Source organism: Bombina bombina, chromosome 1, assembly GCF_027579735.1.
Source record: "Bombina bombina isolate aBomBom1 chromosome 1, aBomBom1.pri, whole genome shotgun sequence".
Lineage (NCBI taxonomy): Eukaryota > Metazoa > Chordata > Amphibia > Anura > Bombinatoridae > Bombina > Bombina bombina.
Window position 1 is genome coordinate 1343695201 of NC_069499.1, and position 14064 is coordinate 1343709264.

The 14064-nt window shown below is 39.8% G+C and overlaps 1 protein-coding gene across 1 annotated transcript in view; it reads left to right on the forward strand.

Moving 5' to 3' along the window:
• DOK4 (docking protein 4) overlaps positions 1-14064 on the forward strand; it is a 141408-nt gene that overhangs the window by 93471 nt on the left and 33873 nt on the right. The window contains exons 6-7 of the mRNA XM_053702775.1: positions 10177-10315; positions 10455-10575. Coding sequence (XP_053558750.1) covers positions 10177-10315; positions 10455-10575 — 260 coding nt within the window. The remainder of the gene's footprint in view (positions 1-10176; positions 10316-10454; positions 10576-14064) is intronic.

Here is a 14064-nt window from a genome sequence, read left to right on the forward strand (position 1 = left end):
CAGTTGTTGTGACTGTTTAAAAAACGTTTTTGTCATTTGTTATTCCGTTTTTGGTATTAAGGGCTTAATCATCCATTTGCAAGTGGGTGCAATGCTCTGCTAACTTATTACATACACTGTAAAAATTTTGTTAGTGTAACTGCATTTTTTCACTGTTATTTCAAAATTTGGGAAAATTTGTGTTTCTTAAAGGCGCAGTAACGTTTTTTTATATTGCTTGTAAACTTGTTTTAAAGTGTTTTCCAAGCTTGCTAGTCTCATTGCTAGTCTGTTTAAACATGTCTGACACAGAGGAACTTACTTGTTCATTATGTTTGAAAGTCATGGTGGAGCCCCATAGGAGAATGTGTACTAAATGTATTGATTTCACCTTAAACAGTAAAGATCAGTCTTTATCTATAAAAGAATTATCACCAGAGGGTTCTGTCGAGGGGGAAGTTATGCCGACTAACTCTCCCCACGTGTCAGACCCTTCGCCTCCCGCTCAGGGGACGCATGCTAATATGGCGCCAATTACATCAGGGACGCCCATAGCGATTACCTTGCAGGACATGGCTGCAATCATGAATAATACCCTGTCAGAGGTATTATCTAGATTGCCTGAATTAAGAGGCAAGCGCGATAGCTCTGGGGTTAGGAGAGATACAGAGCGCGCAAATGCTGTTAGAGCCATGTCTGATACTGCGCCACAGTATGCAGAACATGAGGACGGAGAGCTTCAGTCTGTGGGTGACATCTCTGACTCGGGGAAACCTGATTCAGAGATTTCTAATTTTAAATTTAAGCTTGAGAACCTCTGTGTATTGCTTGGGGAGGTATTAGCTGCTCTGAATGACTGTAACACAGTTGCAATTCCAGAGAAATTGTGTAGGCTGGATAGATACTATGCGGTGCCGGTGTGTACTGACGTTTTTCCTATACCTAAAAGGCTTACAGAAATTATTAGCAAGGAGTGGGATAGACCCGGTGTGCCCTTTTCCCCACCTCCTATATTTAGAAAAATGTTTCCAATAGACGCCACTACACGGGACTTATGGCAGACGGTCCCTAAGGTGGAGGGAGCAGTTTCTACTTTAGCAAAGCGTACCACTATCCCGGTTGAGGACAGTTGTGCTTTTTCAGATCCAATGGATAAAAAATTAGAGGGTTACCTTAAGAAAATGTTTATTCAACAAGGTTTTATTTTACAGCCCCTTGCATGCATTGCGCCTGCGGCATTCTGGTTTGAGGCCCTGGAAGAGGCCATCCAGACAGCTCCATTGAATGAAATTATTGACAAGCTTAGAACGCTTAAGCTAGCTAACTCATTTGTTTCTGATGCCATTGTTCATTTGACTAAACTAACGGCTAAGAATTCCGGATTCGCCATCCAGGCACGTAGGGCGCTATGGCTTAAATCCTGGTCAGCTGACGTGACTTCAAAGTCTAAATTACTCAACATTCCTTTCAAGGGGCAGACCTTATTCGGGCCTGGCTTGAAGGAAATTATTGGTGACATTACTGGTGGCAAGGGTCATACCCTTCCTCAGGACAGGGCCAAATCAAAGGCCAAACAGTCTAATTTTCGTGCCTTTCGAAATTTCAAGGCAGGAGCAGCATCAACTTCCTCCGCTTCAAAACAAGAGGGAACTGTTGCTCATTCCAGACAGGCCTGGAAACCTAACCAGTCCTGGAACAAGGGCAAGCAGGCCAGAAAGCCTGCTGCTGCCCCAAGACAGCATGATGGAACGGCCCCCTATCCGGAAACGTGGGCAAGAGATGTTCAGGATCCCTGGGCGTTGGAGATCATATCTTCTGGACTTCAAAGCTTCTCCACAAGGGAGATTTCATCTTTCAAGGTTATCAGCAAACCAGATAAAGAAAGAGGCATTCCTAAGCTGTGTGCAAGACCTCCTAGTAATGGGAGTGATCCATCCAGTTCCGCGGACGGAACAAGGACAGGGATTTTATTCAAATCTGTTTGTGGTTCCCAAGAAAGAGGGAACCTTCAGACCAATCTTGGATCTAAAGATCTTAAACAAATTCCTCAGAGTTCCATCATTCAAAATGGAAACTATTCGGACCATCCTACCCATGATCCAAGAGGGTCAGTACATGACCACAGTGGACTTAAAGGATGCCTACCTTCACATACCGATTCACAAAGATCATCATCGGTTCCTAAGGTTTGCCTTTCTAGACAGGCATTACCAATTTGTAGCTCTTCCCTTCGGGTTGGCCACTGCCCCGAGAATTTTTACAAAGTTTCTGGGCTCACTTCTGGCGGTTCTGGGACCGCGAGGCATAGCGGTGGCTCCGTATCTAGACGACATCCTGATACAGGCGTCAAGCTTTCAAATTGCCAAGTCTCATACAGATATAGTTCTGGCATTTCTGAGGTCGCATGGGTGGAAAGTGAACGTGGAAAAGAGTCCTCTATCACTACTCACAAGAGTCTCCTTCCTAGGGACTCTTATAGATTCTGTAGAGATGAAAATTTACCTGACGGAGTCCAGGTTATCAAAACTTCTAAATGCTTGCCGTGTCCTTCAATCCATTCCATGCCCGTCAGTGGCTCAGTGCATGGAAGTAATCGGCTTAATGGTAGCGGCAATGGACATAGTGCCATTTGCGCGCCTGCATCTCAGACCGCTGCAATTATGCATGCTAAGTCAGTGGAATGGGGATTACTCAGATTTGTCCCCTCTACTAAATCTGGATCAAGAGACCAGAGATTCTCTTCTCTGGTGGCTTTCTCGGGTCCATCTGTCCAAGGGTATGACCTTTCGCAGGCCAGATTGGACGATTGTAACAACAGATGCCAGCCTTCTAGGTTGGGGCGCAGTCTGGAACTCCCTGAAGGCTCAGGGATCGTGGACTCAGAAGGAGAAACTCCTCCCAATAAATATTCTGGAGTTAAGAGCAATATTCAAGGCTCTTCTAGCTTGGCCTCAGTTAGCAACACTGAGGTTCATCAGATTTCAGTCGGACAACATCACGACTGTGGCTTACATCAACCATCAAGGGGGAACCAGGAGTTCCCTAGCGTTAGAAGTCTCAAAGATAATTCGCTGGGCAGAGTCTCACTCTTGCCACCTGTCAGCGATCCACATCCCAGGCGTAGAGAACTGGGAGGCGGATTTTCTAAGTCGTCAGACTTTTCATCCGGGGTAGTGGGAACTCCATCCGTAGGTGTTTGCTCAACTGGTCCATCGTTGGGGCAAACCAGAACTGGATCTCATGGCGTCTCGCCAGAATGCCAAGCTTCCTTGTTACGGGTCCAGGTCCAGGGACCCGGGAGCAACGCTGATAGATGCTCTAGCTGCTCCTTGGTTCTTCAACCTGGCCTATGTGTTTCCACCGTTTCCTCTGCTCCCTCGACTGATTGCCAAAATCAAACAGGAGAGAGCATCGGTGATTCTGATAGCGCCTGCGTGGCCACGCAGGACCTGGTATGCAGACCTAGTGGACATGTCATCTCTTCCACCATGGACTCTGCCTCTGAGGCAGGACCTTCTAATACAAGGTCCTTTCAATCATCCAAATCTAATTTCTCTGAGACTGACTGCATGGAGATTGAACGCTTGATTCTATCAAGGCGTGGCTTCTCCGAGTCAGTCATTGATACCTTAATACAGGCTCGGAAGCCTGTCACCAGGAAAATCTACCATAAGATATGGCGTAAATATCTTTATTGGTGTGAATCCAAGAGTTACTCATGGAGTAAGGTTAGGATTCCTAGGATATTGTCCTTTCTCCAAGAGGGTTTGGACAAAGGCTTATCAGCTAGTTCTTTAAAAGGACAGATCTCTGCTCTGTCTATTCTTTTGCACAAGCGTCTGGCAGAAGTTCCAGACGTCCAGGCATTTTGTCAGGCTTTGGTTAGGATTAAGCCTGTGTTTAAAACTGTTGCTCCCCCGTGGAGCATAAACTTGGTTCTTAAAGTTCTTCAGGGAGTTCCGTTGGAACCCCTTCATTCCATTGATATTAAACTTTTATCTTGGAAAGTTCTGTTTTTGATGGCTATTTCCTCGGCTCGAAGAGTCTCTGAGTTATCTGCCTTACATTGTGATTCTCCTTATCTGATTTTTCATTCAGACAAGGTAGTTCTGCGTACCAAACCTGGGTTTTTACCTAAGGTGGTTTCTAACAGGAATATCAATCAAGAGATTGTTGTTCCATCATTGTGTCCTAATCCTTCTTCAAAGAAGGAACGTCTTTTGCATAATCTGGACGTAGTCCGTGCCTTGAAGTTTTACTTACAGGCTACTAAAGATTTTCGTCAAACATCTGCCCTGTTGGTCGTTTACTCTGGACAGAGGAGAGGTCAAAAAGCTTCGGCAACCTCTCTCTCCTTTTGGCTTCGGAGCATAATACGCTTAGCCTATGAGACTGCTGGACAGCAGCCCCCTGAAAGGATTACAGCTCATTCTACTAGAGCTGTGGCTTCCACCTGGGCCTTTAAAAATGAGGTCTCTGTTGAACAGATTTGCAAGGCTGCGACTTGGTCTTCGCTTCACACCTTTTCAAAATTTTACAAATTTGACACTTTTGCTTCTTCGGAGGCTGTTTTTGGGGGAGAGGTTCTACAGGCAGTGGTTCCTTCCGTTTAAGTTCTTGCCTTGTCCCTCCCATCATCCGTGTACTTTAGCTTTGGTATTGGTATCCCACAAGTAATGGATGATCCGTGGACTGGATACACTTAACAAGAGAAAACATAATTTATGCTTACCTGATAAATGTATTTCTCTTGTAGTGTATCCAGTCCACGGCCCGCCCTGTCCTTTTAAGGCAGGTCTAAATTTTAATTAAACTACAGTCACCACTGCACCCTATGGTTTCTCCTTTCTCGTCTTGTTTCGGTCGAATGAATGGATATGGCAGTGAGGGGAGGAGCTATATAGCAGCTCTGCTGTGGGTGATCCTCTTGCAACTTCCTGTTGGGAAGGAGAATATCCCACAAGTAATGGATGATCCGTGGACTGGAGACACTACAAGAGAAATAAATTTATCAGGTAAGCATAAATTATGTTTTTTCCTGGTTAAAAAGGAGGACGGTTCTTGGAGACCAGTTGGATCTGTGATCTTTAAATTCTTACCTAAAAGTTCAAAGTTTCAAAATAAAATCTGTTCTCTCAGTCACAAATCTTAAGCTTCCAAAGGTGTTTCTTCTCTGTCAATTTGAAAAATGCATATTTTCATATTCCTATTGCAGAGTCCCACAGAAAGTCTTTGAAATTTGCGATTGGAGACCATCACTTCCAATTTGCAGCACTTATTTTCAGCATTTATACTGCTCCAAGAGTCTTCACAAAAGTTTTGGTTCCTCAGAACTTTGTCTCAGTGATTTGTTTGTTGTAGATTACTTAGACGATATTCAGTGAATTAATCTTTTGGGTCACATGTCTTCAGTCATTCATGTGGTGAAATGGGCAAGATGGAGAATGTGCCCTTTTCAGTACCATTCTCTAAGAAACTTTAAAAAAACAAGTAGTCTGTCTCATCGCATTTCATCTCTAGTGGAGCTAAAAAGAACATCACATTGGCGGTTTCAGACTCTTTTCAGAGTCCTATCCTTTTGCAAACCAGATTAGATCCTGCCTCAAACAGATGCCAGCAAAAAAGGCTGGGGTCCTCTTTATCATTATGTTGAAGAAACTTGGGACATCCAAACCTAGGTTGCAACTGCCCTAGTAGAATGTGCCTTAAAGGGACATGAAACCCAACATTTTTCTTTCATGATTTAGGTAGAACATACAATTTTAAACAACGTTCCAGTTTACTTCTATTATCAAATGTGCTTCATTCTCTTGGTATCATTTGTTGAAGGAGCAGCAATGCACTACTGGTTTCTAACTGAACACATGGGTGATCCAATGACAATCGATAAATATATATAGCCACCAATCAGCAGCTAGAACCAAGGTTAAACACTTCAGCAAAGGATAACAAGAGAAGAAAGCAAATTAAACAAGAGAAGGAAGCAAATTAAATAATAGAAAAAAGAATTGGAAAGATGTTTAAAATGGTATGCTCTGTCTAAATCATAAATGTTTAACTATGACTCTGCTCTCCCTTTAAGCCCATTTGGTAACTATTCACCCTTTTGTTTGCCCTGGCGATAGCTTGGACAATCAGCTGGAAATGATAGATTTTGTTGGAGCTTGACCCTGCGGAGGGCATTTTGGAATAATGAATAGCCGTTCCGTCTTGTGAACATCTTGTGTTCCCTTAACATAAACATTTTAACAGCGCACAACATCCAGACGGTATAGCGGTTTCCCTTGTAAGTCTTGTCTTTCTGGACAGAAGGAAGCAAGCACAATAGCCTGATCTTTATGGAAGTTAGAGACAACCTTGGGTAACAATTAAGGCACAGTCCATAAAATAGCCTTATCTTGATGGAAAATAAGAAAAAGGATCTTTAGCAGAAAGAGCTTGAAGTTCAGAGACACGTCTAGCAGACATGATGGTCAAAGTCAAAAAACTAAATTGAATTGCTCTCAAAGGCTCAATTGGTGATTACAGCAAGGCATCATAAACTTGAAGGATGGATGTGGGCCAAAGCTTGAATTTTTTTTTAATAATACAGTCTACTTCAGAATTTTTATTGTTTAAAAAGATAGATAATAACGTTATTACCCATTCCCCAGTTTTGCATAACCAACACTTTTATATTAATATACTTTTTGCTTGTGATTATCTTGTATCTAAGCCTCTGCAGACTGCCTCTTTTTAGCTTATGGGCCTACCTAGGTTTAGCTTTCAACTAAGAATACCAAGAGAAACTAAGGAAATTTGATGATAAAAGTAAATTTGAAAGTTGTTTAAAATGACATTCCCTATCTGAATCATGAAAGTTTAATTTTGACTAGACTGTCCCTTTAAGTTGAGATATTGCTTAAATAGCAGAGACATGAGCCTTCAAAGTTCTTGCACTGGAGAAAATCATGTAAAAAAGTAGCTGAGACAAGCCAAATTACGCTGTGGAAGCATTATGCTGAATCATACAAGAGGGAAAAAAAATCTTCCCCATCTATATACATTGTGTTGTGTTCAAAGCGCCTCAAGTTGGGCTAGGTGTTAAAGGAAATGATGATATAATAAAAGTGAGTTTAATTACAAACCTACAAATTATCAGTTGTAAATTCAAATACAATATAAATACAATAAAATGTGGATCCACAATGTCACAAATTAAACAATAAATTAAAATCTATTAACACGCTGCATACATCAAATCTGTAATGTTTGAATGTATTGAAGAATGAGACTCCAATTGGTGGAGTGAAGACCTATATTGGATAGCTTGCGAGTGTTAACTTGCGGATATAAGATGATAATATGAGGAATTAAAGGACCAGGTGTTGTGAACACCCCTAAGGTATGAGTGGTATAATGATTAGTCTGGTGTGGGTTGCCTTTAGATTCAAAGTGATCAGTGGTGGAAAATATGTGAACAAATATGATAAATCTGTGAACCACAGTAACAATCAAAATTAAGTTGAAAACAAGGAGATAGAAGATAGTGCTGCACTAAGACATAAATGGATGACGATGCAAAAATGATGAAACAATAAAAATTGCAAAAAATATTAAAAAAAAATATAAAAACTGGTGAAAAAATGTGCACAAAAAAGGTGAAGAAAGAACAAAGTCATATAATTATAATCCAATAGACTAGTGGCCTGCACTTTGACTAATTCTTTACATACTGTTTGCTCACTTAGACTGTTATAAACAACCTTAATTTCTTGGAGATGGGACTCTTATGGTTCCTGGTGGTGAGAGTCCAGCCAATGGTACTTAGGTGTCTCCCAGTGGGTGAACTGGAATTTCTATTCCTGATGGTGAGAACCTTTAGGATTGGATCTACAAGTCCAATATGATATCTTGATTTTAAACTAGTCAATGTCCTGAAAAGGTAAAAACAGCAAAATATAGTATAGCTGGTACAGGATCACATGTAGAAATGAAATAATGCTTACCAGCTGTGGTCAACGCGTTTCGGCCTCCTCAAGGCCTTTCTCAAGACTGCCAGCTGGTTAATGTTAGTGTCAATTTATAGTGGTGATTTGCGCCATTTCACATAGTTGGGGGCGTGGCTAATTGCCGGAAGTGATATCACATAATAGAGGTTATGTCGATATAAAATATAGTGTAATTTAGATATTTTCTGTCTTGTTGTAGTTAAATTGATACATCATGATCCAATTTGCCTGGGTGTCTAAGTGACAGTGTGTTTTATTTATTCATTTTGGATATGCGCTCTATAGCCGTAATTTATCCGGATTCATTGGGCGTGACGTCATATCCTTCTTATTTATGATTGGTTCAAAGTTTGTTTATTCTTCAAAGAGACCATGTGCGTTTGTTGTAATTTTGTTGACTGGTTATCACCGTTATTGATATGTCAATCGTACGGCTCTTATTTCATGCCATTAGAAAATCGGACAGGTTATCTAAAATATTAGAATTACTTTATACGCTTTTACTACTCTTTTGGGGATCGTATTCTGTCACTTAGAGACCTCTGAAAAATAGATGTATTTGCTGTGGGATCAACAAAGAGACAACAAACGCACATGGTCTCTTTGAAGAATAAAAAAACTTTAAACCAATCATAAAGAAGGATATGACGTCACACCCAATGAATCCGGCTAAATTACGGCTATAGAGCTCATATCCAAAATGAATAAATAAACACACTGTCACTTTGACACCCAGGCAAATTGGATCATGATGTATCAATTTAACTACAACAAGACAGAAAATATCTAAATTACACTATTTTATATCGACATAACCTCTATTATGTGATATCACTTCCTGTAATAAGCCACGCCCCCAACTATGTGAAATGGCGCAAATCACCACTATAAATTGACACTAACAATAACCAGCTTTTCAGGACATTGACTAGTTTAAAATCAAGATATCGTATTGGACTTGTAGATCCAATCCTAAAGGTTCTCACCATCAGGAATAGAAATTCCAGTTCACCCACTGGGAGACACCTAAGTACCATTGGCTGGACTCTCACCACCAGGAACCATAAGAGTCCCATCTCCAAGAAATTAAGGTTGTTTATAACTGACTTTAATTCTTTTACATACTGTTTGCTCACTTAGACTAAGTGCAGGCCACTAGTCTATTGGTTTATAATTATATGACTTTGTTCTTTCTTCACCTTTTTTGTGCACATTTATTCACCAGTTTTTATATATTTTTTACATTTTTTGCAATTTTTATTGTTTCATCATTTTTGCATTTTTTGCATTGTCATCAATTTATGTTTTAGTGCAGCACTATCTTCTATCTCCTTGTTTTCAACTTAATTTTGATTGTTACTGTGGTTCACAGTTTTATCATATTTGTTCAAATATTTTCCACCATTGTTCACATAATTTTCCACCACTGATCACTTTGAATCTAAAGGCAACCCACACCAGACTAATCCTTATACCACTCATACCTTAGGGGTGTTCACAACACCTGGTTCTTTAATTCCTCATATTATCATCTAATATCCACAAGTTAACACTCGCAAGCTATCCAATATAGGTCTTCACTCCACCAATTGGAGTCTCATTCTTCACTACATTCAAACATTACTGATTTGATGTATGCAGCGTTTTAATAGATTTTAATTTATTGTTTAATTTGTGAGATTGTGGATCCACATTTTATTGTATTTATATTGTATTTGAATTTACAACTGATAATTTGTAGGGTTGTAATTAAACTCATCTTTATTATATCATCATTTCCTTTAACACCTAGCCCATCTTGAGGTGCTTTGAACACAACACATTCCTGTTACCCTCCCTTTAGGCTAGCTAGTCAGCCTTTGTTCAGAGCTATAGGTGTGCCCTTTCTTTTGGCGCTATATCCTTACCAACACACCATCTATATACATTACCATCCTCACCTATTTGTTGGAGAGGGTAATCAAAGTTAGAAGCTCCTCCTCCAGACTAAAATGCTTCTTTTTTACTTTTTCTATTAAAAATAAATCTTTAAAGCCACCGATATTATAACAGTTCAGAAAAGTGTCATTTATTCATTTTACATTTTTGTAAAACAAATTTCAAGAACTTGAACATTACTAGTATTTTAGAGTTTTCAAAGTACACATTTTAATAACTTTTTCATGCTGTTTTATATGCTGCTGACTTCCCCATTGTGTGTATTCAGGGTGCCTGGGATTAGCGAGGGACTTTACACGTTCCAGACTGTGGAGGGGCAGCAGATCTATGAACGTGTACACAAAGCAGTCCTGGCCCTGGCTGAACAGCACAAGAGTTTTCTAATGGAGATAGAGAAAAACTCACGGGTAAGATATCTAATCTATAAAGTGTAGCAACGTTATGCCTTATTCGCTTCAGTTTCCATTGACTCCTCTCTTATTAACTTAACATTTGCTAAATGTAGGAAGCTATGGTTTATGTGAATGTCATTTTGCTTTTCCTCAGCGTCTTAACAAGGATTCAGAGACTTACTCAAGCACCTGCTCCAACACCTCCATGCTGCCTCGCAGTGCATACTGGCACCATATTACAAGTGGCCAGAATAACTCAGAGTCTTCCAGTAGCCGTAAGTACAGACGGGAGAGGGGATACAGGAAGAGAATCAGAATTCTAGTGGCAAGAGAGGGAAGAAGGATCGTTATCAGTTTGGTGAATACAGATTAAAAAGGGAAGTGGTGTAATGTTACTGCTACTGTATGGGATGATGAGGAAGGTGTTCATGTTAAATTTTTTGATACAAAGTGAAGATATGCAGGATCACATGCGGTGAATTGAGATCATGGCCAAGAGCTGAAGGAATGGTTGAAAGGGAGCAGTGTTGATTGATACAAGAGATAGTTGTCAGGGGTTGCTAGATGCATAGTAGAAGCAGGAACAGATGAAAAACAAGGTTTCAGATTTGTGTAGGTGGGGTGGGTACAGGAAGGGGAAGCAGGTTGGGTTTCTGACTCCGGGAGAAAATGGTGATGGGCACATTGGTGCAGGAAGGAGGGTAATACCCTGTAACTGGGGGAAATGGTTACCAGGGCTTTGTAAGCACAAACAAGAGGGAAGTGTGGTGCTTTCAATCTGGATGTTTCTCAGAGGGCAAAAGTGTTTGGTGGTTGGATGAATAAAATAAAGCAGTATTGGGCGGCAAAAGTGGCAACAGTGTGTGCAACACTATCTCCATTCCAATTCCACCAGAAATCCAATATCATTTTCCTTGCATGGCTCTTCAAGTTTATGCCATGTTCAGTCCATGGTAACACACTTTTCACAAGCTTTTCAAATTCATGAATTGTGTAAGGACAATTGGACACCAGTATTCCAAAATACCTGAAACTACTTTTCTGGACTTTTTTTCAGCGCTTAAGTTAATAAGCATGCTCACTTTACACGTTACATAGGGATAATTATTGCTCACACTTACCTTATAGAGGAACACTTACTGGGAGCCCTGGATCTGTGCTTTACTCTATCTACAATGCTCAGGGAACACATGGTTTATAGAAAGAAACAAAAAGAGCTGTGAGTTAGAGGGAGACTAAAGAGACATAAAAGGAAGATATAGTGTATAAATTGGAGGAATAAAAAAAGAGAGCAGTGAAGGGATAAGTGGGATAAAATAGGAAGTAAAAACAAAATTTATACTTACCTGATAAATTATTTTCTTTCCTGGCATGAAGAGTCCACGAATCCATTCAATTACTAGTGGGAATTCAACTCCTGGCCACCAGGAGGAGGCAAAGAACAACCCAGCAAAGCTGTTAAGTATCACTACCACTTGCCATAAACCCCCAGTCATTCAGCCGAAGGAATATGGAAAGAGAAGAGGACACAAGGGTATAGAGGTGCCTGAGGTTTACAATAAAAATGACAAACGCCGTCTTAAAAATAAATGAAGGGCGGGTCTGGGACTCTCCATGCCAGGAAAGAAAAGAATTTATCAGGTAAGCATGAATTTTGTTTTCTTTCCAATGGCATGGAGCGTTCACAAACCCATTTAATTACTAGTGGCAACCAATACCCAAGCTAGAGGATACAGAATGGAAGGAAGGGAGAACAAGACAGGCAGACCTAAACAGAAGACACCACCGCTTGAAGAACTTTCCTCCAAAAAGAAGCCTCAGCTGAGGCAAAAACATAGAATTTGGAAAAGAATGCAGCGAGGACCAAGTGGTTGCCTTGCAGATCTGTTCCACAGAAGCCTTGTTTTTAAAGGCCCAGGAAGAAGAGAGTAATCCTCTCAGGAGGCTGTGGTCCAGCGGTCTCATAAGCCAACCTAATAACACTTATCAACCAAAAGGAAAGAGTAGAAGAAGTGGCCTTCTTGCCCTTACGTCTACCAGAAATATAACAAAAAGGTCAGTAGATTGACGAATATTTTAGAGCACGCTGTCAGAGTTTTTCCCCTGCTTTGTTTGCCATGTGCTGCTGGCAACTATTTTACTCACCTCTCTTGCTGAGTCTGGTGTAGAGTGTGTGATGCTGCTCATTTCCTGAACGCCCCTCTTATGGTCAGACTGGTGTACATCATCCGTGTGAGACAGGTTGCAGTCTCAGAATTGTGATGTCATCGCTTATTATTTAAAGGGCCTCTGTTCAGTAAGCTTTGCCCTTGCGTTGTCTCAGACCTGTTTGTGAGCAGTGTTAATTTTGACAGCAAATTTCAATTTAGTCTTAGTTTTAGTCTTTTGACTAAAATGCCATTTTAGTTTTAGTCGTATTTTAGTCATCTGAATTAATTTAGTTTTAGTCTAGTTTTAGTCGATTGAATCTCCAGTAGATTTTAGTCGACTAAATCTCCAGTAGATTTTAGTCAACTAAAATCTAAGGGGTTTAGTTAAAGTGTAATGCATTATTTTAGCATTTCTCTATCATTTGCAAACTGATTACATACTCCAGGAGTAAACATAACACCTGTTAATATTTATGGTATTAAGGTTTAAACATGCAATACAGACACAGATTTAACCGTTTTGATATGTAACATCTTTATTACACATAAATTAAATAAAACCAAGTTTCATAAACATACAGAAGTGCAACTTTAAAATATAAAAAAAACAAAACTGTATTGACTGTATTGAACATATTGCCCAATATAAAAACTATAACAGTTCTCTGTTAATAATTAAAACAAGTATCAAGTAACTCAACACAACAAAAAGTTTCTGCAGATAGCACAGGCACAGCATAACTTAAACCCATATTTGTGGGTTATTCTTATTTCTATAGGAAGAATCAATTGATTGTTCACAGATTCGAAAATGGTTCGGCAACGATATTAGCACTGCTCAAAAACTTCAAAACTTATTATATACTCCTGGAGTAAAGGTTTATTAACCTGTTTTTATTTATGGTATTAAGGTTTGAACATGCAATACAGATTTAACAGATTTAACTGTTGTGGTATATAACATCTCTTTATTTATCTTAAAATTTAATAAAATTAAGTTTCGTAAATTTTACAAAAGAGCAGTACTTGGATATGGATTGATTATAACAACTTGCATAAAATGTTTTTGTCAGCAAATTTTGATTTAGTTTTAGTCATAGTCTTTTGACTAAAATGTCATTTTGATTTAGTTTTAGTCATAGTTTCTTCTGTTAAGTGTGATCAGTCTACGGGTCATCATTACTTCTGGGATATTACTCCTCCCCAACAGGAAGTGCAAGAGGATTCACCCAGCAGAGTTGCATATAGCCCCTCCCCTCTACGTCACCCCCAGTCATTCTCTTGCACCCAACGACTAGATAGGATGTGTGAGAGGACTATGGTGATTTTATTTAGTTTATTTCTTCAATCAAAAGTTTGTTATTTTTTAATAGCACCGGAGTGTGTTATTCCTTCTCTGGTAGAGTTTGAAGAAGAATCTACCAGAGTTTTTACTATGATTTTAGCCGGAGTTGTTAAGATCATATTGCTGTTTCTCGGCCATCTGAGGAGAGGTAAACTTCAGATCAGGGGACAGCGGGCAGTTTATTCTGCAAAAAGGTATGTAGCAGTTTTTATTTTCTAACAATGGAATTGCTGAGAAAATCCTGCCATACCGACATTATATCATGTATG